The 27636-nt window shown below is 34.6% G+C and overlaps 1 protein-coding gene across 1 annotated transcript; it reads right to left on the bottom strand.

The window, feature by feature from the left end:
* Positions 1-873: 873 nt before the first annotated feature.
* LOC108672133 (homeobox protein EMX1) lies at positions 874-15944 on the bottom strand. The gene is made up of 3 exons (XM_018159760.2): positions 14774-15944; positions 10889-11064; positions 874-3146 (listed from the first exon to the last, which is right to left on the bottom strand). Exons 1-3 carry the CDS (start codon positions 15708-15710, stop codon positions 2970-2972), a joined length of 1290 nt encoding a protein of 429 aa, XP_018015249.1. The 5' UTR covers positions 15711-15944; the 3' UTR covers positions 874-2969.
* Between the last annotated feature and the right edge of the window lie 11692 nt (positions 15945-27636).

Raw genomic sequence — 27636 nt, 5'->3', positions numbered from 1 at the left:
TTGAACAGTTTTTTAATGGATTTTTAAAATGGCTACTTTGAGAAAACGACTACATTTAAAATTATTAATAATTTCATTCTCTAGTCTTCAATCGAACATGTATAAAGGAACAGCTTCTGCCAAACTATCCCATTATATGAAAATCAAGAAAGTTTACAAGGGGAATATCCACGAAATATCAGACAGATATCCATTGCTCGATTTATAAATTTTACAAGAATTATACAAAAATTAAAATTTGATACGAATATAAAGGTAAACCATTCTAAACCTACTTCGAACACGTAATAAAACTTCTGTACAATAATAAACAGTTATATACACGAACAACAATCATTCATGTGCTAGAATGATGATTGTTTTGTCATGTTAAATAACAAGTGCTTAATTAGGCGATAACCTGGAATTCAGCTAAACTACGTGGTTTAGCGAAAAAGGTTAAACAAAACAGAATATTTTATTCACTAATTATTGAATTGTACGAAAATACTGTGATAGTCAGTGAAACATATTTCAGTTTTTTTTTGCGATTCTTATCTTTTTTCTAAGCTCCATTCAGTTTATAAAATGTTCATGTCAATCGTAAATGTAAGTTTCTTGTTCCAATCTTTGATATTCATCAAATGCAGTAATGATAAAAAGAACAAATACAATCAAATGCTCTGTTTATGTTTTTTCGTGAATAAATTACGCCTGAATTTACGCTAAAAGATTTCGCTTTGGAACTTTCACGATATATCAATTTTTTTGGCAATAGAGGATTACTAATAGTATATCATTAATTCTTATAAAGTAATTAATTATGAAACCATGACATAGATTTTGCCGAACAAATACTTTTAGTAGAATTTTTTTCGGAACAAATTTCATGAAAGCTTATGGCATTTCTAAGGAAAAAGCTTCTAGACAATGTACAAAAGGTCGGTCAATCACAAACTATTTATGGCAAACACTAAAATACTTGAACACTGATTCCACTTGTTTGTATAGATTTTATGTTTGGTACACTTTTGAAAGTTTCGAAAACTAATTTTAAATTATATTTTCAAAGTTACATTGAATCACAATATATTAAGTAGAACGTTCAATTACAAAAGACATTCATGTGTAAGCAAAAACTGATCTCTTCGCACATTTGAAAGAGTTACATTGAATAAAAATATTTCGAGTAGAACGTTTAATTATACGAGACATTTATGTGCGAGTCAAAAACGGTTCTCTTCGCACATTTGAAATTTTTGTACAGATCAGATTATCTTTTTGTCCATTGGCATCCATCCACTGAATGTCATCACCTTACTTGACACTGATTAAGTGATTATATATATCACTATGAATTATAGCGATACTTCCATAATCAAAAAGCTTTAGCTAGAATGTGACCTCTCACTAGTCAGATCACCTTCACTATTGGTAGGTGATCATTCGTTAGTCACTATAGGAAGGTGATCATTCGTTAGTCACTATAGGAAGGTGATCATTCGTTAGTCAGATCACCTTCACAATTGGATGGTAGTCATTCTAACGTTCAAAAATCTGCGTCACTCAAGTCACATTTTACTCATTTAACTTATTCAGTATTGATTGGCTGGGGATTCGGTGTGCGTAATGTAACGGTAGAGTACATCCACAGTTCGAAAACAACGGCAAAAAACGGTCTTACTGGCGTTCAAATTGCCGACCTCCTCGTGAAACTAAATAGCGTCGCCGTTTTCTTTGAAGCATATTCCTAGTTATCAATGTTGATATAAATTAAAAAACGGTGACATGGTTTTATTTTACAGGGCGGCTGGCCCCTAGAACGGCGGTCCGACCGTTTTTCCACCGTTATCAAGAAGTGCTTTTTGTTTGCAGTGATAGCATTGATACACCTGCTCGGTGGCTTGAAAACTCAACGAAAATCTGTAAGATTTTTGGGCACACATGAAATGACAGACTATTTTTTCACTTTCGTCCATAGGCATTTCTAATGCTGATATTTTAAAACTGGTCACTCGTGCGAATCCTTCAGTTTTTGGAATATCTGAGGATTTTCAAAATATCATGATTTTTGGCAGTGTAGCTTTTTCATGACTGGGCTTCTTCGCATGTATTGATGCGCAGTTATTCGTTCTGGCGCGGGTATTAGAAAATCAATTCATTAAAATAAGATGTAGTCTCAAAACAGGCATTTCCAGCTAACAAAAATTTTTCTTCAAATATACATTTTTCAGTTTTCTTATCATTTACCACTCGAACCATCCATTACAAGTTGATTCACTCATTTACCATTAAAATTCGAACAGTTTTGGTAGGATCGAAATAAGAAAGGAATTGGCACTCTACATTGTCACCCATGTTTAGAAGACTTGAATTTCCACTGTGGTAAACGAGACAAGAATTGGAAGGCTGACTATAATAATTACTTGAATCTTTGTTTATAATAAATTTTGGAATTATTCATACACAATTTTTAAAGCTGTGCAGTTTCTGGTGGTTAAGTTGCCACATCTGCCGGAATGAAGCTTATAACAAAAGTATAAATAAAAAACATTATTGTAGTTGAAAACGATTTTATGAACTATTAGAACAAAGCTGCGAAGTCCTCAAAATTTAAATTTACAAGAAATCTGTTCACAGCAAAGAAAAACATAATTCGTAACTCAAAATAAAACAATCAGAAGGTTTCAGAAGAACGACCCGCATTGTTCCACCGTAGCGCATTTACTCCTTTCCAGGCTGGAAGTTCAAGAAAAGATAAAAAATCTTATTAATCAGATTAAGCGCTCCATTCAATACTTTCTCGATGAAAACGATGTACAAAGTAACATTTTGTTCACATTTTAGCTTAAGTCCTCTTCTATAGTCGAAGATAGGCATGAAATTCTCTACGCAAAATCTCGATTTGGCGGATAGGCGTAAGGTTTCTAAGACTGCTAAACTTGGCCACAATTTATGCGATAACTTATGGAAAATTTTCTCGTAAAATTTTATGCTTCACTGGCTTCATCCAAAACATCCAACTCTTCTTCATCTTCCTCGTGTTCGATGATGAGTCCATCTTCGTTATTTTTATCTTCACTCCCACTTTTACCGGCCGTTCCATCGTCGTCTTCTTGTAGAAGTCTTTTATGTTTCGTCCGGCGATTTTGAAACCAAACTTTGACCTGCGACAAAAAGAAAGTGAATGTTATTAAAATATTCTATCATCGAAAGAGAAGAATGGAGCACGCAAAATAAAAAATTATATCATCAAGGGAGAAGAAAGGTGTTCTTCAATAAAAATTCTGTCACCGTCAAGGAAGAGAGGTATGTAAATAAAAAATTCTATCATCAAAAGAAAATAATGGTGCAAGTCAATAAAAATACCACAATTGAAAGAAGGAAAGAAATTAGTTAAGTAAAAAGTTTCATAAATGAGTGAGAAGAAAGGTAACGAGAAATTCTCTCAATGCCAGTCAAGAAAGGTAATAAAAAATCGCATCATTGAATGAGAGTATAGGAATAAGTTGCTTGAAATTTGATTATCTTTTTTGTCGATTTGTACTGTATGTCACTAAAAACCTTCAACCGTTCAACTCATCAGTCAAGTGTGCAATGAATTATTATTTCTAAGTACTGGAAATTTAGCTCGCCATTCTATCCCCATAAAGTATCATTTTCAATTATTGTCAACAACTCTCATCTCTTCTGCGACAAAGTATTAAGTATCAGGCGCAAGATCATGAGAACAACGGCCGCGTGCCGGCGGAGGGACCAGCATATTGTGCGCGCGAGCGGCGGTGAACCGGCGGTAGGCCGGCGGTGGGGTGGCGGTGGAGTAGCTTCAGAAGCATATGGTGCGCGCGAGCGGCGGTAGGCCGGCGGTGAAGCGGCGGTGGAGTAGCTTCAGAAGCATATTGTGCGAGCGACCGGTGGTAGGCCGGCGGTGGGGCGGCGGTGGGGTGGCTTCAGAAGCATATTGTGCGCGCGAGCGGCGGTAACTGTGCGTGTCGGCGGAGTTAATGCCAGCAATGAGGGTAATGGTCCGAGGCTCCCTCCTCCGCCGCAACATCCTTGGGCGGCGGTAGGCCGGCGGTGGGGCGGCGGCGGAGTAGCTTCAGAAGCATATTGTGCGCGCGGGCGGCGGTAGGCCGGCGGTGGGGCGGCGGCGGAGTGGCTTCAGAAGCATATTGTGTGCGCGAGCGGCGGTAGGCCGGCGGTGGGGCGGCGGCGGAGTGGCTTCAGAAGCATATTGTGCGCGCGGGCGGCGGTAACTGTGCGTGTCGGCGGAGTTAATGCCAGCAATGAGGGTAATGGTCCGAGGCTCCCTCCTCCGCCGCAACAGGACCGCGCCACATTCCGCTGCTGCCTCCCTCAATTGTATGAGGCGGAGGCGGAGGCTGGCTTGTGCCTCACTCAATTATACGAGGCGGAGGCTGGCTTGTGCCTCACTCAATTACAGGAGGCGGAGGCTGGCTTTTGCCTCACTCAATTACAAAAGGCGGAGGCTGGCTTGTGCCTCACTCAATTATATGGGGCGGAGGCTAACTTGTGCCTCACTCGATTATATAAGGCGGAGGCTGGCTTGTGCCTCACTCAATTATATGAGGCGGAGGCGGAGGCTGGCTTTGCTTCACTCAATTATTTGCATGGCAGTGAGGCAGTAAAATTTGATAACTTTAGAGTACGGATAATCCATTGCGTAATCCACAACATCATAGAAAGGGAAGCGATGAGTTTCGACTAAGAAGTGCGAATTTATTCAGAAAAAAGTTCAAAAGAATGAGATTGAAAAATTACATAACGTGCAAAAATCAAATTCCAAGAATCACTAGGCTAAATCTATTTATGGAAATCCATGTTATTAAAATAATTATGAAGAATCAAAGAAATCAAATAGAACGAGTTTCAAATGCTTGAAAGTCACCGAGAAATTGTGACAATTTAGAAACTGAACTCAAATGAAAAAATCTGTGTTATTGATTTGCTAAAAGTTCTGAATTTAATATATAAAATTACTACTTTTCAGAAAAAAAGCTCAACTCGAATGAAAAATACTGTCTGTTATTGATTTGCTAAAAATTTTAGTTTTACATTTATAATTACTAATTTTCGGTTTACCAGCTATACAAGAGCCCACCCCCACAACAAGCTGACAGCAACTCCGCAATTCAAGCGGCTCGTTTAAAGTCTTAAGTAGCGAACAGCAACAAAAAATAACACACACAAAGACCGCTCGTTAACAAGCAATCAACGACAACATTTGTTCTGTAGCAAATTGCAGCGACTTCCTTATCGTATGGAGGGACCAGTCTAGCTCCTTCCGCTGCCTCCTTCCGTCTATGGCCCACCCTCGTATAAATCCATTATAGGATACTCGTATGATACCGGCAATATGAGGCATAGGATACTCGTAGGATACCGGCTAATATGAGGTTCATGTAGGAGGAAGAGATACTCTAGGAGAAGATAGGGGGAGATGATGTGTGTATCATTTTTGCTTGCTGCTCAGGCTTCAGAGTGAGCAGAGGGGTCCTTTATTAGAGCGAGTATCACCTTAGTGATCTTTTAATAAAGAGCGAGTACCACCTTATTGGAACTTAATAATGAGCGAGTGTCACCTTAGTGCTTGATTAATAAAGAGTATCACCTTTGTGACTCTTTAATAAAGAGCGACTACCACCTTAGTGTTTCTTTAATAAAGAGCGAGTACCACCTTATTGGAACTCAATAAAGAGAGAATCACCTTATTAATGTTTGCTTTCTATGGCGTACAAACCAGCTGAACGCTTAGTTAAAAAGGAATTTAAAAATCTTAGTGGTTCCTTGTCATGGAGAAATAAAGTGAGTAATTCTTGTTACTAAAATTTAATGATACTATATCGATATAGCATCACATGGAACGACATTTTCTCAGGAAACGCACTCTGTCCAGCTTCGATAGATGAATTATTTTAAAAACGTTCTGTTAGCGAAATTTTTCGAAATTTTTTATACATGAAAAATGAAATAATATTGAAACCTATATCAATAGGTTTCACTCAGCTACAAATTACAATTTTAAGCAGCTGAAACAGGACCCAAGTATCCTTTGGTTATCAGAATACTGAAAAATATTTTAATCGCAACTTTTTATATCACCGACTAAGGTTCAAATTGGATATTTTTCAAAAAAAATTTAGAGAAACATAAATTGCTGGGAAAAAATTTTCATCCTGAATTTTGAAGTGAAGGGGTTCTTTGAACTCAAATGATTTCACCGAGATTACAATGATGCCACACATCTTGCTATCATCAGACAAGCAAAACCGAGGGTCAATTGCCGTGGCTGGAGCAATAATAGCCGAGCTTCCCTCGCCAGCGAACTCTCCCCTCGGCATCGACGACTCCCCTCGGCAGCGAAGTCTCCCCTCACTGCTAATCCAGTGAACAGTTTACACACTTCCGAACGCTATCATGACGGACAAATTGATGGAGCTTATAATGCTTGTGTTACTGCTGGTGGAAAGGGTGCCAGTGAGGCTGAGAGAGCAGACTGAGCACATACGGAAAGGCTAAGAGTAGAGATAAACCGATGACATAATCGTTGGGTATAAAGAGAAAGGGCGAATGTGAAGTAAAACGAAAGAATTTGATGTGAATGGATAAAGTAAATAGTAAAGGGAAAATGATCGTTGTAGATATCAAGTTAAGAATTTATTTCAAAAGAAACAATACAGAATTGCAACTCGTGTTAATTAAGGAGAGAATAATTGTGTTAGTTATCGAATGCAACAAAGTAATTAACGAACAACTCAAACTTTATCTAACGAATTAACTGAACATGAAACTTTTATTTGGCATTAGTAGCATCTCGAATACAATTAAAGAACTTGCGCTAAGCTTTAACGTTGACCAACTTCAATTATGTCAATTATGCGAAGAACTATACCGAAAACTTGAAACGAAAAACTTCCATTTTGAGTCAAATTGAGAGTATGCGTACTAAAGATGAATTCTATTTCAGATTAAAATGTGCTTACATTTAAAATTTGCCAATATATACTATTTGTGTCTTAAATAACACAAATTAAATGAAATACAATTCGCCAATGAGAAAAATGTTCACGGGAATGGTCGACAAGTGGGCTCATAAAATTTGCATTTTCATTTTGCGTGGTCCAGGCAGCCATCAAGTGCGGTGAAATGAAGAGCAATAAAATGTAGTGTTTGTTCACTGCTTCATTTGCACCTTACTTAAACAAACAACAACAACCTATTAATTATAAGTGGATGTTTATAGGATTTATTTGTTTTAATATTGTAACATTTTTTTCCAATTTTTTTCAGTTAAATTTTGTAAAATCTAATCATTTCTACCATGCATAAAAGCGATCCAGACTTTGTTTCCATTCAATTACATTCAAAGTTTAACGTGGATAATGAGAAATGATGCGCACATTAAATCAAAAGATTATCCACATGGAACCCACATTTTAAATAATTATAGCAGTTAGTTATGCAGTAAAATATGCCTGACTGTAGACAGTCAAATGGAAGTATATTTTTCAAATAATTACGTAATTATAAATAAAATTAATCATGTAATTATATATAATTGTAATTATAATTATATATTATAATTTAAAATTAATTTGCGATATGCATTATAAATAAAATCCATCAGATCGGAATAAATTTTGATTTAAAATTACAAAGAATCACGCGTTGAGAAAAAATATTCAATATTTTTTTGTGAAAAACATACCTTAGAAATTAGAATGAATTATTTGAATCGTGATGAAATGTCAAGGTTTTTGGTGAAAAACATACTTTTGAAATTCAAATAAATTCTTCAAATCGTGATGAAATGTCGATTTTTTTAAACCTACATTAGAAATTCGAATAAATTATTCAAATCGTAAAGAAATGTGCTCATACATCAACGTACAGTTGCAGTGCATTGCACACTGCCTCTCACTGCATCACTTATTTCAGGTCTCTCGCCCCACTCTATAAACCACTCTCGCCCCACTCTATAAACCACTTTCGCCCCACTCGAAAAACCAAACTCGCCCCACTCCATAAACCACTCTCGCCCCACTCTATAAACCCCTCTCGCCCACTCTAAACCACTCTCGCCCCACTCTATAAACCACTCTCGCCCCACTCTGTAAACCACTTTCGCCCCACTCTATAAACTACTCTCGCCCCACTCTATAAACCACTCTTGCCCCACTCTATAAACCACTCTCGCCCCACTCTATAAACCACTCTCACCCCACTCTATAAACCACTCTCGCCCCACTCTATAAACCACACTCGCCCCATTCTATAAACCACTCTGGCCCCACTCTATATACCACACTCGCCCCAATCTATAAACCACACTCGCCCCAATCTATAAACCACTCTCGCCCCACTCTATAAACCACTCTCGCCCCACTCTATGAACCACTCTCGCCCCACTCTATAAACCACTTTCGCCCCACTCTATAAACCACTCTCGCCCCACTCTATAAACCACACACCGGGGACCAATGAAGAACAAGTTAGGCCAAATTTCGGACCGTGACAGCTTGTTAACTTAGACCAGTTTATTGGCCTTCCCTGTAGGGCCTTCCTAACACCTCCATCGCCTCCAACACCCTCACACCTCCAACACCCTCACACCTCCAACACCCTCACACCTCCAACACCTCCAACACCCTCACACCTCCAACACCCTCACACCTCCAACACCCTCACACCTCCAACACCCTAACACCTCCAACACCCTTACAACTCCAACACCCTTACAACTCCAACACCCTCACACCTCCAACACCCTCGCATCTCCAATACATCTCATTTGCCAGTAGAACGATGTGTATATATAATATAGTGGTAAATATGTCAGGTATAATGCATTATTTCTTGAATAGGTATCGTTTAGAATTAATTTCTTTGCTGCAAAAATTGGTTAATATTGCAATCACTTGTGGTTATTGACGAATAATTGCTTAATACGGTATAGAGAAGCTAATGGACTCTAAAGTTTGTATGAATAATATGTATTATTAACTGAATGAATATTTACGGCAACCGATTGATAGTAAGTACTTCACTAATCACAGTATTTTTGATTAATTTATGATCAGTTTCATACCAGGCCATTTTGGGTGATGACATCATTTATTTTCTGAAATTCTTTTCACTGTGGCAGACTATATAACCCGGGAGCAAATCTCAAGTAGCTTTAACAAAAAGCGCCATTGCAGCACTTTAAGACCGAAGTTAGAAGTGCCATACATTTTTGTTAGGACCGCGCGAACATCCCAAAGAAAACGTTTTATGATCCCCACGAGATGCAAGAAACCGAGAACTCCAGTTCCCTCGATAATGACTTGGTAAAGTGGAGTGTTAGCGTTGAGAAAATGGTGTTAAGAGGGGGTAAACTGGGGTCAAGATTACTTAAATAACTTTAGTTCTTGTGAGTTTAATTACCGGCAGGTCTCAGGCAGGTCGTTAGTGCGCCCAGAAACATAATTGTCTTGCGGATGGCCAATTGGTCGAGCACCGAAGGAGGCATTAGGAAGACCAGAGTAATGGTGTAATTAACGCTAGACCACCGAGACCTCCTCCCGAAACTTGCTAACATTTTTCAGCCAATTGTCAAATTACAGCTCAATCGACTCTCGTGAGATCCTAAAAATACTTGATGGAAAGACAACCAGGATCCGGAATCACGAATTGCGGACACGAGAGGAAATTCCATCGGGGTTCTTGAAGTTATATCGGGTATGAATTAAAGCTATAAATTTTAATTTCAGTTCGCCGTAATCGAATTAGCAAAATACAAACTAATCAGATCAGCTATAAATATTTAAATTTTCAGGTATTGTTGTTAATTGTAATTTCAGCAAACACAAAACTTAGATAGATAGCATTTCCTGCGCCATTGGAACATTGATTCTTATAGAAGACCGATATCATTATGGAAGCTGTTGAGAAAATTTAGAATTTTTCGGTACAAATTTGCTGTACAAACAATTGAAAGTGGAGCATGTGAAAACGCAGATGCAAAACGTAGCTTAGAATTTGATAGATCAAACTTGAGTAATCGCTTTACTAGCACATCGCACGAGTACGAATAAAATATGAAAAATCGAAGAAATAAAACGCAATGTTTCTTTTACCCTCAACAAAACTTTTTTCAAATCACGCGTTAGCCAATTTAAATCGAATAAATGTAAAAGCAAAGTGGAGCATCGGAATTGTAATGAATAACCAAGAAAAAACGTGTCATCAAATGCAAATAATTCCCATTCAATTATTAGATAACTTTATTCGTGGTATCGAATGCATACTTTGCCGCTATTAACAAAGTGTGTAAAGTACCATATATATAGTTTACCAAGTTTGGTAAAGTACTATAAAGTTTAGCAAAAATCCATTGTTAATTTTCGGTGGCAAGTAACATTAAAAATTGAAAAACATTACGGTTAGCTTTGAGCGAACTTTTTTCGACATGATGATCAATGGTATGAGGATAGTTAAGTAATCACATCCGAAAAACATAAGCCATCCCTGCATCTATTTCAGATGAAATACAAATTTTTAAACTTCCAGCCGCGCAGAAACATGTTTTTCTTGTGGAAATTAACTCCCGGTATATAATTTTCATCATTCAAAAAATATTTTACGGAAAATATTGCTGACATTTTTTCACACGCTAATCCCTGAATATTATTTAGATTTCCTCACACAAATAACAAAACATTAACATATAAATAAAACAGTGCATAGAAACGAAACATTAACTCAAAAATCAAACAGTGCATAAAAATAAAGCATTACATATCGAGCTTAATTTTTACTAGTATTGTTAGGTAAAGTATTGTTCACAATTTTAGTTAAAATAAAAAAAAAAACACAATTATTAATATATTTTAGGAGAACAACGAACCTGAGTTTCAGAAAGACTGAGGTTGACAGCGAGTTGCTTGCGTTCCTGTCCCACGACGTACTGGTTCTTCTCGAACGCCTGCTCCAGCTTCAGCAGCTGCGACGGACTGAACGCTGTTCGGATGCGCTTCGGCTTGCGGAACGGCAGCAAAAATCCGGGGTATCCTTCAGGACCAACTGGAAAAATATTTAATTCAAATGAATTACATGTAAATTTCACATCTATAATGTAAAACGTAAAATTACAAGGAAATATTTATTTGAATCTTTAACGGCAGAAAAAAAATCCGGGGTATCTATCCTTCAGGACCAACTGGAAAAAGATTTACTTGATATTATTTGCATGTGAATTTTTGATAAATAATGCAATACGTAAAATGAAAAAGATATATTCATTTGAATCTTTAACGGCAGAAAAAAACGGGGTATCCTTCAGGACCAACTGGAAAAGATATTTAATTCAAATTATATACGGGTAAATTTTTGATAAATAATGCAGTACGTAAAATTAAAAATATATATTTATTTGAATCTTTAACGGCAGGAAAAAACCGGGGGGCCAACTGGAAAAAGATTTACTTGATATTATTTGCATATAAATTTTTGACAAATAATGCAAAACGTAAAATGAAAAAGATATGTTCATTTGAATCTTTAACGGCAGAAAAAACCCGGGGTATCTTTCAGGACCAACTGGAATGAGATTTACTTGATATTATTTGCGTGTAAATTTTTAATAAATAATGTAATGCGCAAAATTATAAGTAAATATATATTTGTATTTTCAACGGCAACAAAAATCTGCGGTACACATCAGGACCATCTGTGAAAAATATTTACTTCAAATCATTTACATGCAAATTTATTAGAAATAATGTAAAACGTAAAAATAGATTTTCATGAACAACAAGCTATCACGGTATCTACTGAAAAATTTGTTTATTGTATGAAGTTATTTTATGTATATTTTGAGTAAAAGCTCTGATTTCCATTAAAATTAAGTTCAATCAAAATTTTCTTGAAAGAACATTTTTACGTTAGTTTTGTGTATATAGATTACATAGATAATGTAAACCAGCGTACAGTATATAAGAAGCTGAGATTTCAATGTTTCCACCGAAAAATAAATTTTTAAGGTAATATAATGTAAATTTTAGACAAATTATGTAAATTTTGTGTTATAGAAGCATTTATTTCCACAAAAATTGAATTCCATCATAAGTTCGAAGAAATTTAATTGTCAACAATGATGCTTTTTTGACAATAATTTAACTTGATCTGCAGCAATCGTCGTGATTGGCGTTGTCACCAATCATGCTCATTTACTTATTAGATTGATTGATTGATCAAGGAGTTTATGAAAACGTTGGAGTGAAATTTTATTTATTAGATTGTCAATATTAATTTGCCTCATTTTACTTTTTTGGAAGCTGGCAACCTCTCCAATAAATAAGTTCAACAGAACATAAACGTAATATAATGATAAATGCATTGATTTTTCTTTCACATAAGAATTATTTGCCGGTAATTTTCTATTCTTGCGGCTGATATTATTGCACCTGAATATCCAATGAAATTAATGGAAATGTGTATCCATAATTCAGAATATTTTATTCGTAACAAACTAAACTAAATCTGCAACACAAGTTCGATCCATATTAAATGCTGAGAATTATTGTTCACGAAAATGAGTCGTTGAGTGAGTATGAATTTTTTTTAGTTTCAAATCCAACTATATTTATTTCTAAAAATTCTTAACGTTGTTTTAATGAATTAGGCGGTTTAGCTATTATAAAGTAATTAACAATCATCAACGTGAATGTAATATTTCAAGAATTTGAGTAATCGACGAATTCAATAAATGCAAATCAAATAAATGAAAACATACATGTTGATTTAAATGAATAACGAAGAAAATGAGATTAACTTTAAAGTGATATATGCAGTGTTCTTAGCGAATTGGGAAAATCAATTTGAAATCAGCATGAATCCATATTGGGGTCACATCAGTTCTAATGAGTATTTTTACTGGTGTGGACAAAAGAAAAAATGTTAATAGTATTTATGGTCGGTAATCATAAATTTTTAACGCTAACTGAACAGAAGTTCTAATTACTGTTCCATCAATTACAAATCAATCACTAAAAAATTATGTAATGAAGAATTTATTTTCAGGTTCAATTAATTAACCTTCTGGCAAACTCGAGTGCCGCAAAACACAAAGTTCATTTAATTGTTCGTAAATCATTGTGTACTGAATTTATTTCCAATTATGCGATACTTCCAGGAAAATTTAAAATGATAGGATTAAAAAATTTTGCTCCGATTTGAAAATAATTTCCACTCATAATTGTTTTAAATTAATATTGTTACGTTTTTTAATATTTGCTCTCTATCTTTAATGGTATACGAAATTAGAATAAGATTCATTTCAAGAATAGTGACTCATCTTGAAGGTACTTTGCTCATTAATTCGGTTTTTGTAAAACTGATCAATACACAAATATTATCGACAAAATTTTACACATTATAATGGCACATAGTAGAAATATTGTTAATCAACTTCGATTTTGTACCATCAGGAGTATCCACAAATGAAATAGATGAAAAATTCAATTAAATAGATTTTCAGTACTGGAATTTTTCAAAAAATATTACTGAACAGATTCTGTTCAAAGAATGAATGCAGGTGGATGCACTTTGAATCATGAATTTGGTTATTCCACGAGCTATTCATTTATATTCTGGCAATTAGAGAATGATAACGAGCTGAAGGTTATTTGAAACGATTCACTGCGATCGATTCACAATCATTGATAGCTAATTAAAGTCAACTAGTCAAATGAATTAAATTTTTAGTTATATTTACGATTCTGAACACTTGTTGTTTAAATAATTTATCGTTTCGCAGCTAGAATACAACACACACTTGTTATAGCAAGTGGTATATACATACACACAGTATACATGTTAGTATTTATATGTATATACATAAACACAGTATACATGTTTTTATTCAGATAGTCAAAACGTTTATTCTGTTGCGATTTTAAATAATTGTGATGTTTTAGTACATATACATATGCAAGTTACCAAATGTTTTAGAATATTAATACGTTTAAAGTATATACAATTAATAGAGATGTATGTATTTTGTAGCGAAATGATGAAGCAGTGTGAAAGTTAGACATAAATTTATGAATTTGAATGGAATTAAATTCTTAATTTCCCAAATATGAATAGTTTTGTAAATTAATCATTTACATTTTTCTTACATTGCGGTTTTTGGGTGAAAATATATTGGACGAATCTTGTAAATATCAATTGATTTTTATATTTATAAAAATAATTTATTCAATGATAATATGAAACTTATAAGAACCAGACACAAAGTCAAAATGTTGTTGCTCAAAATTAATAAAATTTTAGAGAAGATAAAAAATTACAAGCATTAGCAATAAAATTATTATTCAGCCTGAATAATAATAAACTTCACAAACTCTACAGTTTCATATAAATTGACGTTGTTGATCTACCGTCACAAAAAAAATATACGGCACAATTTCAATCACAAAATTTTACCATTTTAAATCAAAAATGTTCAAAAAAAGTTTATAAGCATCAGCAACACCATATAACATTGTCACTATATATTTTTAGTAGCAACGGCAGAACATCAGTTATATAGAATTTGACCAGTTCGACATTGTATATATGTACAAAATATAGGGCACAATTTCAACAAAAAATGTAAAAAAAATTTTAACCCAAATTCTACTGACAATTTTTTAAATCAAAATTTTACATAAAATTTTTTTAACCTAAAATTTTGCACAAGTAATGTGTAACCCATAATTTTACTTTTAATTAGTAAATACTCAATTACCTGGAAATCCCGGTTGAAAAACTCTGCCATGTCGGGATAGAAGCCACGGATAAAGCGGAAAATCTCTTGGAACCGCCGGTAATGGAGTCCCGATACCACCGGGTAAGTTGGATAAACTACCACCAAGACCTTGAGGTAATCCTGCACCCAGTAACGGGTGTACCATAGGTGTAGGTATTTGTATCTGTGGCGGTCCTGTACCAGCACCACCAAGGGCCATAAATTGTGGTGGCAGAGTCGATAAAATTGGACCTTGTAGAGGATTAATAAAATTGTTGTGGATTAAACTTGAAGTCAATGAAGGCGTAGCACCAAGGTGCTTTTTCATTGAGTTTGGGGAAGGAATAGATCGGCGATCTTCTTCTGTAAATGAATGTGGTGGGGAAGAAGAAATTTGAGGTAATGATGGTGAACTTCTCGGTGAATTTCTCGGGGAATTTCGAGGCGATATTTTGGTTTTCTTTGTACATTTTTCATCGAATTCCTTGCGTTCGAATTCCTGGTGACCTCTAAGTAATACTTCTCTTTCCAATTCCTGATTTAGAAATTCCCTATTTAATGTAGAACGCTTCAGTTGATCCTGATTTATCTGTTCTTGTAGCTGTGATCTTTGCCGCATCAATATCTGTTCCCTGAAAAAACAGTCATTCACGATGTCATTCTGATGCTGTTGCTGCTGGTGAAGAGCGAAAATATCTCGCGATAACAAAATATTCGAATGTTGGTCCCTGTGTCCGTAGCCATTATCTGCTGTGTACCGCCCATCTCGATTGATATCCGAAGATAAAAAATTCATCGAATTTCGAAGTGTCGACAATGGTGGCGATTCGGATTCAGTTTTTGGTGGGGACATCCGACCGCCTACCAGAGATTCGATTGTAAATCCCATTTTCTTGGGGATCGGCGGCGGTAAGAGAGACGTTGCTCCTTGAGGCATCTTCAGCGATGTGCGACAAAGATTTCGTTTCGATGAAATTTCACTCGCACATTTTTATTCAAAACTGGAATTTTATTTCATCGAGATCGATTTAAAACAAATTATTCCAACTCAGTCAATGTTTGAAACACGGTTATATCTCCCGGCGGTCGCTAATATACCACAATTATCGGAAAAAAACGCTTCACAAATTGATTTCAGTTCTGAAGAAACCGATACACTCTCACGGAAGAACGGCTGGTGCACGTATGAAAACCCTCTTCAACGGACACCTCAGTTATACGAATATCACGGACCGAAGGCGGAGTTCAACCAACACACTTTGTGTTCAAGGCGGAGCATAAAGTGATTAAGGGAAAACCTAGGGCCGGCCTCCACTGTTAAGGTTTAAGGACTTAGGAAGAGGAGGAGCGAGTTCAACAGCAAGTAGGAAGACTTGCTAAAGGGTTGATTGCATTCAAGTACGGAAAGAACCTTAAGCTGTAACAAGAGGAGTATAATGATTCTGTTGATTCATACATCGACAGCTACAGTTTATGTTGCTGATTGCCTCCACGCCCAGTTTTTACACGTGTCGCATTCAGATGCTGATAATCTTTACAAGATTAATGAAAGTTTGCCAAATATTTAATTTTTTACTGAAAGGTTGCAGATTAATTAATTTAATAATGGAAGGTTACTAGGTAAATAATTTATCACTGAAAATTTGCACGGTAATAATTTATTAATGAAAAGTTGTACGGTAACTAATTTAATAATAAAAGGCTGCCCAGTAATTAATTTAATCATGAAAGGTTTCACGGTAATTAATTTATTAATGAAAAGTTGCACGGTAATTAATTTAGTGATGAAAGGTGGCATGGTAATTAATTTATTACTGAAAGATTGCACGATAATCAGCTATTAATGAACACAATCATGGGTGTGTGTCGAAAAGTTATTCTGACGAATTATCTTTCATCGGAGTTTCCTTCCTGAAATATTCATGATTTTCTGGTAAAATGAAATACGCGTAAGAATTCAATGTTCAAGCAGAAAACTAGCTAGGTTATGTGAACAAATTGTCAAAAATGCATATACTAAACGCAGATCACCACGATTATGGGTGGTTATTGGAGCTATCACGGACATATACTGTATATTCGATAATGAATCTTATTTATTAATTGTTTAAATTTAAGAAACTACTTCAATAGATCAAACCATATTGGATACAAATATTTACAGCGTAACGCGTTCAAGTGGAAAAGGATTTTCTTTCGTTTAGTCGAAAAGGTAAAAAATATTAGTAAGTATTGAAATGGAATGGCTCCTTCTGGTATCTGCTTGTTTGCCCCACAATGCGGGGACGATTCCAAACAATTATTAATTAGTATAGTTGGGACATAGGAATGATATAAAAATTACGTCCAAGACCATAACATGACGATTAAAGGATAGTGGTAATTAATTATCGTGATCTACTGAGGATATTTAAATATCTGCAGATTGTTTGAATATGAATCCACAAAATAAATGTTTTTTTTCTAATTAATGGATGAGTAATATGGTTCTATTAAATGGGGAAGAGGAGGGCTAGATCACGCTTGAAGTTTGATCCCTGAATATTTATATGAATTTTTTTATAATTGGGTATAATTCGGGATGATGGGACTATATAGGGAAGACGGGATTCAAGATGCTGTAATAATTCGGATTGTTTGAGATAACGGGATTATCAAGGCGCAGTGATAATACCGTCGAAGTATTCTATATAAGCAGATAATATCTCATATAATATACCTCCATATAACTCTTAATTGTTGTTGTGTGCGATTAATTCGAAAGATATTATCTAGTATCAATTTGCGAACTATCTTGTTTTAATCAAAAAGCTAAGCTTAGATCGACTCAGACAATTGAATGGGTAATATTGTCCATATAGTAACTCACTTTCTGTGCGTAGTACTGATATACCTAACCTAACCAAACCTAATATATATATACATATATATACGCCCTTATGCCGAGCAAAGCTTATTCAGGATGACCTACACATACAAAGGCGAATATTGTATTGCTGTTTGTTACAAGGGCGAATATTGTATCGCTGCTTGATACAAGGGCGAATATTGTATCGCTGTTTGATACAAGGGCGAATATTGTATCGCTGTTTGATTGCTCTGCGAATGCCGTACATATTAATTCTACCCGTCGTATTATATATACGCCAGTATACGGAGCCATATGTGTAGCCTGAAATTTATAAATAAATCATGTATTGATATAAATTATAAATTTGTATTGATATTAATTTTTTGTTGGCCAGTATACGGATCGAGCCAAGTATATACAAAGCTTGATATCGCATCAATTGACAATTAATATATGTAGCCTGAAATTTATAATTAAAACCTGCATTGATATAAATTATAAACACGATCACTTGCTTAGCAGCGATATAGTGCCCACTTACCTTCCAAAAATTTAAGCATCGTGTGTAATTTTTATTCGTTATTTGTAATCCGATTTATTTGTAATCCAATCCATACAGCCGTGTTAATTGAAGCACACATCGCAGAAATTCTAATCAAGCATAAATGTACCCATAGTTGATTTATCGATAATTAATTCATAATTATATAAATAAGTCGATAAATAAAAAGTCGCAAGGTTCATTCACCATAAATTTTCGACGGCAAGTTTACAGTTTACTTTTATTTTTTATTGTAAACAAATTATTAAATTTGACTTATTTATTCCGGAGACAGATTAATTATAAAGCGCACGTTGAGTTTTTTTACATTGATGTATAAAGTTTGAATATCACCCCTTAAGATAATAAGAATTGAGACGACGTGAATAATTATGTTAGAAAACTAATTGATAGCCATAAATCATTCAATAATTAATCAAAAGATAAAAATTATTGCCTTTTTATTCCAAATGTGGATAAATATCAAGGTGTCACTCTGTTTCATCCATTATAGTTAGAATAATTCGAATATATGCACTTGAGTATTTTCTAAATTTTTGAATTTAAATAATCTGGAAGTTATCGCTTCATAATAACCATGCACTATATTATCGATCGGTAGGATACGTAGTAATTCTAATTAATATATAGCGAGCTTTCATTTATGCATTTGAATCAGAAATCTGAAAAGTTTCGCTAGAAACGCTTTATTCAATTAAACATTTTTCAAACTAATATAAGTTCAGATAATTCCATGCATAAAAAGCATGCGAGCACACACGTTTTCTCACGGACGAAAACTACATGTCACGGACCTCCAAGAAAAATATTTTCTCACTTCCAAAATACCTCCGAGAAAAAATATCACCGCCCAAATTAATGATTTCCATACATGATTTGTGCAGACAAATGCACCTGGTCTCTTTAATTGTGTTTAGAGAGCTCAAAGCACATCTTCTTTTATTCTTTAAACAAGAAAAAGTCCATTCGTTCTGACCGGCATACATGGGCCCAATGTATCTGGCCAAACCATTTACCATTAGCAGTCCAGTTGAACTGAGCCCAGTGTTGAGGTGTCGAACACATGACGATATATCATCGGCGTAATCAGTGAAACAATGCCTAAATTGGTGATTATTATCATCATTAATTTGCCACAGCGGCCTTCATGACCTGGGAATAATATTGGAGCTAAACGATTTTTTTGTGATGCTGTGGTATGCCACTGTGCATTTTTTATTTGTAACAAAAAATTATTTCATTGAATAATGATCTGGAATGTAAAACGTTATTTGATAAAATGGAAAAAAATCATGAGCCAAGATAATAGTAGTAAAATGTTATATTGGAATTGAATTGACTTTTGTTAGGAAAACATGCATCGCTGAATTAGACATTTAAAATAATACAACGAACTAGATTCTATATTTTCTAAATTTTTAAGTATCAATCTTCAATAAAATCAGCACAAGTTCATTGGTGCTTTCTTAAACACAATACGTACAATAATAAACTTACTTATTTTTCTCAACTTCTCGCTTCACTGACGTAGGAAACAGAGGCAGGTAGGAAGCCTAGAAATTCTTACTCGAACTTAGGATCTCGAGATGATTAATTGATAGACGACACCGAAATCACGGTGACCTGTTCATCATTAAAGGTTGGTTCATTTAGGCGTTTGCTATTATAAACTACCGTGTAAAAACTAGGGCAAAAAACCTAAGCCCATTCGTTTCGACTTTGACAAACACATCGAGTATAATAAGTGTCGACGAACACCCATGGGTATAATGACGTATAATGACCCAGCCACACACGTTCCTGTACGAAGAATAGTACGGTAGCGACCTCAGATCACACACACTGAATTGTATTTTCACATTATTTTGGATTCATTGGATATACTATAGTTTACATAATTTTGTACATTTTGTTAAAATAAACATTAATTTCACAATCAAATTTGTTCAAACTATTCAACTCTTCTTCATGTGTATTAGGTGCAAAAATTTTGAATGCCTTTATTCCTATTTTGTGTGTACAAATACAAGAAAAGTATCCCAGAGCTTGCAAAATGTTGTAGATGTGCAAAATGTAGTTGAAGTTGAACATGATATAAAATGTTGTTGTTCTCGTTCACGCATTGTTTTAATGCGTGAAATTGGCAATTGATATCAACCATCTCGACAAATAGGGTTTCCGGTTCCCAATTAAAGTGTATATTCTAGACGTAGATTATATTTCGACACAAAAAAAACATAAATACGAATTTGAAAATTAGGCAAGCACACAATTACTCATTCTTTTCATTAGGCAAGAGCTCTATGTACGAGTTTTTAATTCGTTAATTATGGGACAGTTCAAGGCCAGTTGCAAAAATTAGAAACTTTCAGTCATCGTGAACTGAAATAATTCGATGTTAAGTAAGTCGTAATTAGTACGTACGATGCTAGCTAAGTCGTAACCAATTCGATGCTATGCAAGACGTAATTAATACGATGCTATGCAAGTCGCAATTAATACGATGCTATGTAAGTCATAAATAATACAATGCTATGTAAGTCATAAATAATACAATGGTATGTAAGTCGTAATTAATACGATGCTATGCATGTCGTAATTAATACGATGCTATGTAAGTCGTAATTAATACGATGCTATGTAAGTCGTAATTAATACGATGCTATGCAAGTCGCAATTAATACGATGCTATGTAAGTCGTAATTAATACGATACTATGTAAGTCGTAAACAATGCGATGCCATGTAAGTCATAATTAATACGATGCCGTGCAAGTCGTACACAATACGATACTCTGTAAGTCGTAATGAGTAGAAAAGTAGTGATTACGATGCGCATTGGATGGTAATTTTTTTTCGAAAACTCTAGAGGATGAGGTTACCGTAAGGTTGTGTTCCGGGGCGATAATTTTTTTGAACATCATTAACTTTCATGCCTAATATAAGCTATTACTGCGCTTTGTTTTCTACGGATAATAATCTGTATTTTAGAAAGAAAAATCCCGACTGAATAAGGCGAAACAAATGAAATTTACCGGCAACCTATGTAAGAGAAGGCGGCGAAAGGAAGAGATTAAGGATTGGTCATTGCTAAACTGCTAAAAAATTGACCTGTGGTCAGAGAAAATGCGGTACAAGTCAAAAATGTCACGTAGTATGCCTACTTCAAAATCGTGAGAAAAAACTGATACTGAATTTAGGGACTATTAAGACCGGCTATTACTTCGTAACTAAGACATTTGTACTTACTATTTAAAAAAAGCGGAAATAAATCCACTTTATATATGCAGTCCCAAAAACTTTCAATTGCTCCTCTGAACGTAAAAGACGTGATGTATATTAGAAATAAGTTTTGTTACCTGGTCGATTTCAACAATTTTTTTCAATTTAGAGCTTTGTTTTAGCTGAGATTCAGAATGCCCGGGCAAAATAATTTGTTATGACACTCCTATCTCATCTTGCGTTTATCCAAGGTGGTGCATCAGCATGGCCAGGGACTGCTAAGTTGGATACGCTAAAATTTCAAAGGTTATCCTTGATTATCGTAATCTACATAACCACATCTCTGTCTCTACCAATTGCTAAAAACCGTGGTTGATTCTATAAATCCTTATCAATATAAAGCCGTCGGCCGCAGCAAATTTTGAGTATCTGAGCTTTATTTTATTTATTTTTAAGTAAACAATTTCGGCACATCACCTTCTGTTGCATTATTTACGTGGGTGCTATTATGATTTTCGGATTAACGATCGTGCTAAAAAAGACTCTTTGATCATAGAGCTATCGTTGCACATGTCATATCAAAGTTATAAAAAATGTTATATCAAAGCAAAGGTTAAAGTTCACTGAGCAAATCTATTCATACGGCGCTTGACACCCAATGTAAACTACGTACGGTTCAAAATTCTACCTAGACCTAAAAATTGGACTTTGTGTTCAATTTTGTTTTGTTATAAATTTGTGTTGAAATGTTTTGTGATAAATCAAAATAAACTAATCACTTCACCATGGGGAAGAGATTTCAATATGTCAGCGAGTGCCGCACGTCGCCGATACTTTTTTTAGGTTCTCTGTATTGAAATCCTTCATTATAGAGAAAGTAATTCATTATGTTATATATTCATAATTCATTAATTGATTCATTATATTATATATTTTTATAATGGCTCTAAAATGTCCAATAGTGGACGTGTTAGAGCTGAGCATCTCTAACGTTTGCTTGAGCGGGACTAATCTTCTCTTGTACTCGACTAACTTTCGTTTTCCTGATCACTGATCAACAATTATGGTCACAAATTGTCTGTACTGACACATTATTTGAATTCCAGTGCGTGAATGCACGTGTAGCATACAAATTATGGATATTTGATACGAGAAAATTCAGGCCAATGTTGTACAATTAATACATTCCGTTCATTGGCAAATTAAACTAGAGACAGAATTAGAGACAACATTAAAAACATTAAAAACATTGACATTAAATTAGAGACAGAATTAATGTCATTCTTTTATAAAATAATTTCACATTTCGTCAATTAATGAGAATCTGTCGAGGACAAAGAATTTGTAGACCCTACACAGTTACCTTCCTTCATGCAAACAATAAAAATTATTAATAAATGATCGTTATTTTAGGGTGGCTGTTAATTATGATATAAATGATGATAGAAAATCATTCAAGAATCATGCATAACCGAATTATACATTAAGGCACCATGAATTAGACCTAATAAATAATTATTGCCTAGATATTATTCTTAATCAACCTTTTTACCTAATTTTATGCGTTATCAACCATAATTATACAATGATTACGCTTAATTAAATTGGAATTGATCCTCATTCAAGGGAATTCAATAGGTATTCACTCCAGATTTTAGGAGAGAGAAATTAATTGCTGATCTGTCACTGTGTTGTGTAGATTTGTAACTTTACAGCCAATTAATTCTTCAGCGAATTGACTACAAGAAAATTCAAAGCATCCGAATTCTACACATGGAGGTCCGACTTACGTACCCCAATAAAAGCACGCAAAGAATTAAGTGCGAGAAGTTGACGTGTTCATTGGGTCCAGGTGGCAAGCAGTATAACGCTCGTTAGCGAGCCCTGGCTCTATTATGTGGTGATCTCTTCAGTTTAGATAGGCTTCTCGAGTCTCATTGTTCGTCCTCAGGAAGTTACACAAAATGCTAGAGTGAGACGGTAAGTGCCTCTTCATAGTATAAAAGAAGCCACCTTAGCATAAAGGTTCAGAGATAATAGGCTTGTTTCTCGGTATAAGGGCTTTTACAGTCAGCTATTTGGAGGCACTTCAAGTACTTTGTTCACCTGGATGTGAGGTATCTCCAAGGTAAGACTGAGTGCTTGACTAATAATGAGGGCCAGGGTTACCATGGATACCAGGTATTACTCACCTGTCATTTGTCTAAAGCACTGATCTTATTTTGTCCCCCACTGCATCTTAGCCAAGGATTTGATTATGGACTAGGTATCTTAAAGCTACTAATCATATTTTGCACCCCGTATCTTAGCAAAGGATCTTATTTTGAACTACAGGTCTTATAGCTACGGATCTTATTCGCACCCCGTATCTTGGCCAAGGATCTGATTATGTACCCCGTATCATAGCTACTGATCTGATTAAATTATGCACAACGTATTTTATAGCTACGGATCTCATTTTACACCTCCGTATCTTAGCTATACGGATGTGATTATGCACTACGTATCTTATAGCTACGGATCTTATTTTGCACCCTGCCGTATCTTATAGCTAAGGATCTGAATATGCACTACGTATCTTATAGTTACGGTCTCATTTTGCACCTCCTTATCTTAGCCACGGATCTTATTTTGCACTTCGTATCTTATAGCTACGGATCTCGTTTTGCACCCCCTGTATCTTAGCTACGGATCTGATTATGCACTCCGTATCTTTAGCTACGAATCTTATTTTGCACCCCGTATCATAGCTAGGGGCAAATTGTTCACCTCGATCGTATCATAGCTTCTGATCTGAGTTTGCAGTGCGTATCTTAAAACCACGGGTCTTATTTTACACCCCGTATCTTATAGTTACGGATCTGATTATGCTCCTTAAATTGTATCTTAGTTACGGATCTCGTTTTGCACTGCGTATCTTAGCTACGGATATAATTTTGCACCCCGTATCTTAGCTACTATAATCTAATTTTCAACCCCTTATCTAAGTTACGGGAATGATTCGCGTCCTGTATGCAAGTGAATTTTCAGGAGATGCGGATTAAAAATATTGAAATTAATGCTTAAATTATCCAGATGTTATGTGAGTTCCAGTCTCAAATGGAATAAAAAAAAAAGAATAAATTCTATTAATGCAAGGATACACGGGGTGTGAAACAGGGATTACACTAGGTATGTGATCTAATAATCGTTTTCTTGCAAAAAAATTTATGTTATTGTTATAACGAATAATTTTACCTCGCTCCCCATATTATCATTTATTCTATGGACGAAAATAGTTTTATATACAAATAAATAGAATAATAGTTACACATGAAGGTTGAAGTCGGATACATTCGAGTCTGCCAACATGATTTTATAAAAAAAATGCACCGGCGTTGAGCATTTGCCCATAAACCACTAACAGAGATCACAATAATGACCATTAGACAATTCTCAACGTTTCTCAATGCTGTAAAACGATCCCTATTTTAAGCCAGCAGAGAGACACGACTTAACCAGCAAGAACAAACGGTATACATTTCACTGTCGTGTCTGTCTTTTCCGTAAAACAATCTAACCTGCTTCGACCAAGTCTTTGGAAACGAGTGCATGAGCTCGGTATATCTCCACAGGTTACAGAATACTCTTCACAGGTTTCAGGTATCGTGACGACGCCCCAGTTTGCGTGTTCTCACACCTTTCCAACCTCTAAAACAAGCTTTCTAGCACCTAAACTAGCGCGAATAAGTGGACTTTGGCTTCGGAAACATTCTCGCAAGACCGTATCGAATTACGTGTGCACGTTCCTTCCAAATTGCCGTGGTGTATTGGAAAGCGCGGTGGCAAGCATGCTATACATTTGATCTACATTTGATTACGTTAAGGTGAAATTATCTGAAAATCATCTTCAGATAAAAATTTAAATTAATGAAAGTTAATGTTAATTTAATATCGGTAATTTATTAATATTATATATTATAATATATAATATTTTAATTTAAGACATTTGTTAAAAAAATTATATTTCTCTCATAATATTACATTAATATTTACATATTCCATTGCTGAGTGTGTAGCATGAATTATACACAAAATAAACTTGATTCAATTTGTCTCGTTCTTTTCTTCAAAATATTCTTATATAGCATGATATGCTAATAATCTTGATTTAATTTATATGTCATTACCAAAGAACTTTTGTAAATAATGGTACCTGACAATAATTATTGATTTGAAAATTGAAATAGTTGAATTTGATATCAACAAAGAAGCACGTGTTCGACATGAAGCAAATTTAATCTCATGATTAAAACCTAATCGCTGGATAACAATCAAAATTGTAGGAAATAATTGATTTCTGAAAATATAATGCCCTCAGATAGAACATAAATGCGTCATTTGATGAAGAATAATGCTTCAATATATATGTTATCTATGAAGTAAATTTTACAAGTTTACAAAATAACTTTCTTATGAACTGCGATGATATGTGATGAATTGCAGGATCGAGTCGTGCTTGAAGACCTGGTCTATTTTTTCATTTTTTATAATTCTAATTGGTTTGCTTCTAATTTTTCAATTTTTACTATGTACGCTTAAACATACGCTACATAAAGATGCATTTAAGGCTAAATTTACCACAAATTATCTGCATTATCCATAAATTTCCTGAAAAAAACATACCATATAAAAAGTTGGAAACCGACCTCAAATACCAACAGCAAAATTAGAAGTTTTCTTATCCTTTTTCCTTTGCTGATGCACAAGAATGCCACAGCTCAGCTGGATCATTGACCACATCCTGATTTGGTTACACGAAGAAGGCTTGTTTCGTCACCACAGACGCGTATTTTCACACCCTATCAAGCGGACGCAACCACGAACTACTTCACTGAGTAGCCTTTGGTTTTTAGGGCATTCGTTAAGTTATGGACGCTGGTGTTAAAATATCTCTAAAAAATTATGCGTGAATTTCTCAGTAAAAGCGGTATTTTCATGTGAATTTGTTGATGATTATTCATATTTTAATAGAGTAAAATATCAATATTAAACCAGCGTATTTCTCAACGTATCAAGCGAACCCAACCACGAACTACTTCACTGAGTAGCCTTTGGTTTTCAAGGCATTCTGCATTTTTTAGGCACTGGTGTTGAAATATATCTTAAAAATTATGTATAAATTACATTTCTCAGTAAAAGTGCTATTTTCATTCCAATTAATTTTTTGATTGTATAAATTTGAATAGAGAAAGATATCAATATAAATCAGCGTATTTTCAATCCCTATCAAGCAGACGCAACCACGAACTACTTCACTGAGTAGCCTCAGGTTTAAAAAAAATAATTATTATTTAACTAAAATATCTATATGAGATTATGCGTGAATTTTTCAGTAAAAATTAATTAATTGGTTATTAACCAATAAAATCAAGCCATATAATTGGAGTATAATACAAATTTGGATATAGAAAACTATAAGTATAGACTCAGCAGTGTGATTCCTCAGTTAGAACGGTATGTCCAGGCCAATTAATTACTGGGTATTACAAATTTCTTAACGGTACAATATCAACAAGAAATCAGCCGTGTTATTTCTCAGTAGAAACGATAATTCAGTGTTAATTATTAGTTGGAAAATGTACATTTTAATACTTTAACATTCCGATTTAAAATCATATAAAAAAGCATATCATTGCTAATTAGTTGTGGCTAAATTCATTCTTAACTGCTGTAGAATATCATTACAAAAACCATGTATCATTTTTCATTAAAATATATTTCTATATTAATTAATTGTGTTAAAATGCATGTAGTATAGGAGTAAGATATATAAGCAATTTCAATTCGGAATTTCCTAGTGAAAACTATATTATTATGACAATTCAATTTGGGACAAACATAATGTACTGGGCACAATTAAATCATTGATAGCTCCATAATACAAGCTCAAAATTGATAATTTGGGACAACAAATTACGTCTTTTCGTTCATTATTACCATCAATTATCGCATTGTAATACCATGATCAGTACTTGATGTTAATTTAGAACAGATAAAAACATACACTTCATTAAGACGAAAAATGAAATTGATAAATTTCATTTTTCTCGCCGGAAAATTGAACTGATCGAGATTAATATTAATATATTACAAGGTAAACTCATAAGGTAAGTTTAAAAAGTTATCAAAACTCAAAAGGTAAAAGTCTAAATGAATTTAGCGCGTGAAGTCTAAATAAATTTAGCGC

Source organism: Hyalella azteca, unplaced genomic scaffold (assembly GCF_000764305.2).
Source record: "Hyalella azteca isolate HAZT.00-mixed unplaced genomic scaffold, Hazt_2.0.2 contig14438, whole genome shotgun sequence".
In the NCBI taxonomy this organism is placed as follows: Eukaryota; Metazoa; Arthropoda; class Malacostraca; order Amphipoda; family Hyalellidae; genus Hyalella; species Hyalella azteca.
Note: the sequence above shows the minus strand (reverse complement) of the source record. Positions and strands in the feature narration are given on the sequence as shown.

Excerpts from the sequence above, each read along its gene's own strand:
- LOC108672133 (XM_018159760.2), bottom strand. The coding sequence starts at position 15,710 with ATGCCTCAAGGAGCAACGTCTCTCTTACCGCCGCCGATCCCCAAGAAA. Across the intron at positions 11,065-14,773 it reads TTTTCAACCGGGATTTCCAG|TTGGTCCTGAAGGATACCCC; the intron begins GTAATTGAGTAT and ends ATATTTTTCCAG. Across the intron at positions 3,147-10,888 it reads TCAGTCTTTCTGAAACTCAG|GTCAAAGTTTGGTTTCAAAA; the intron begins GTTCGTTGTTCT and ends TTTTTGTCGCAG.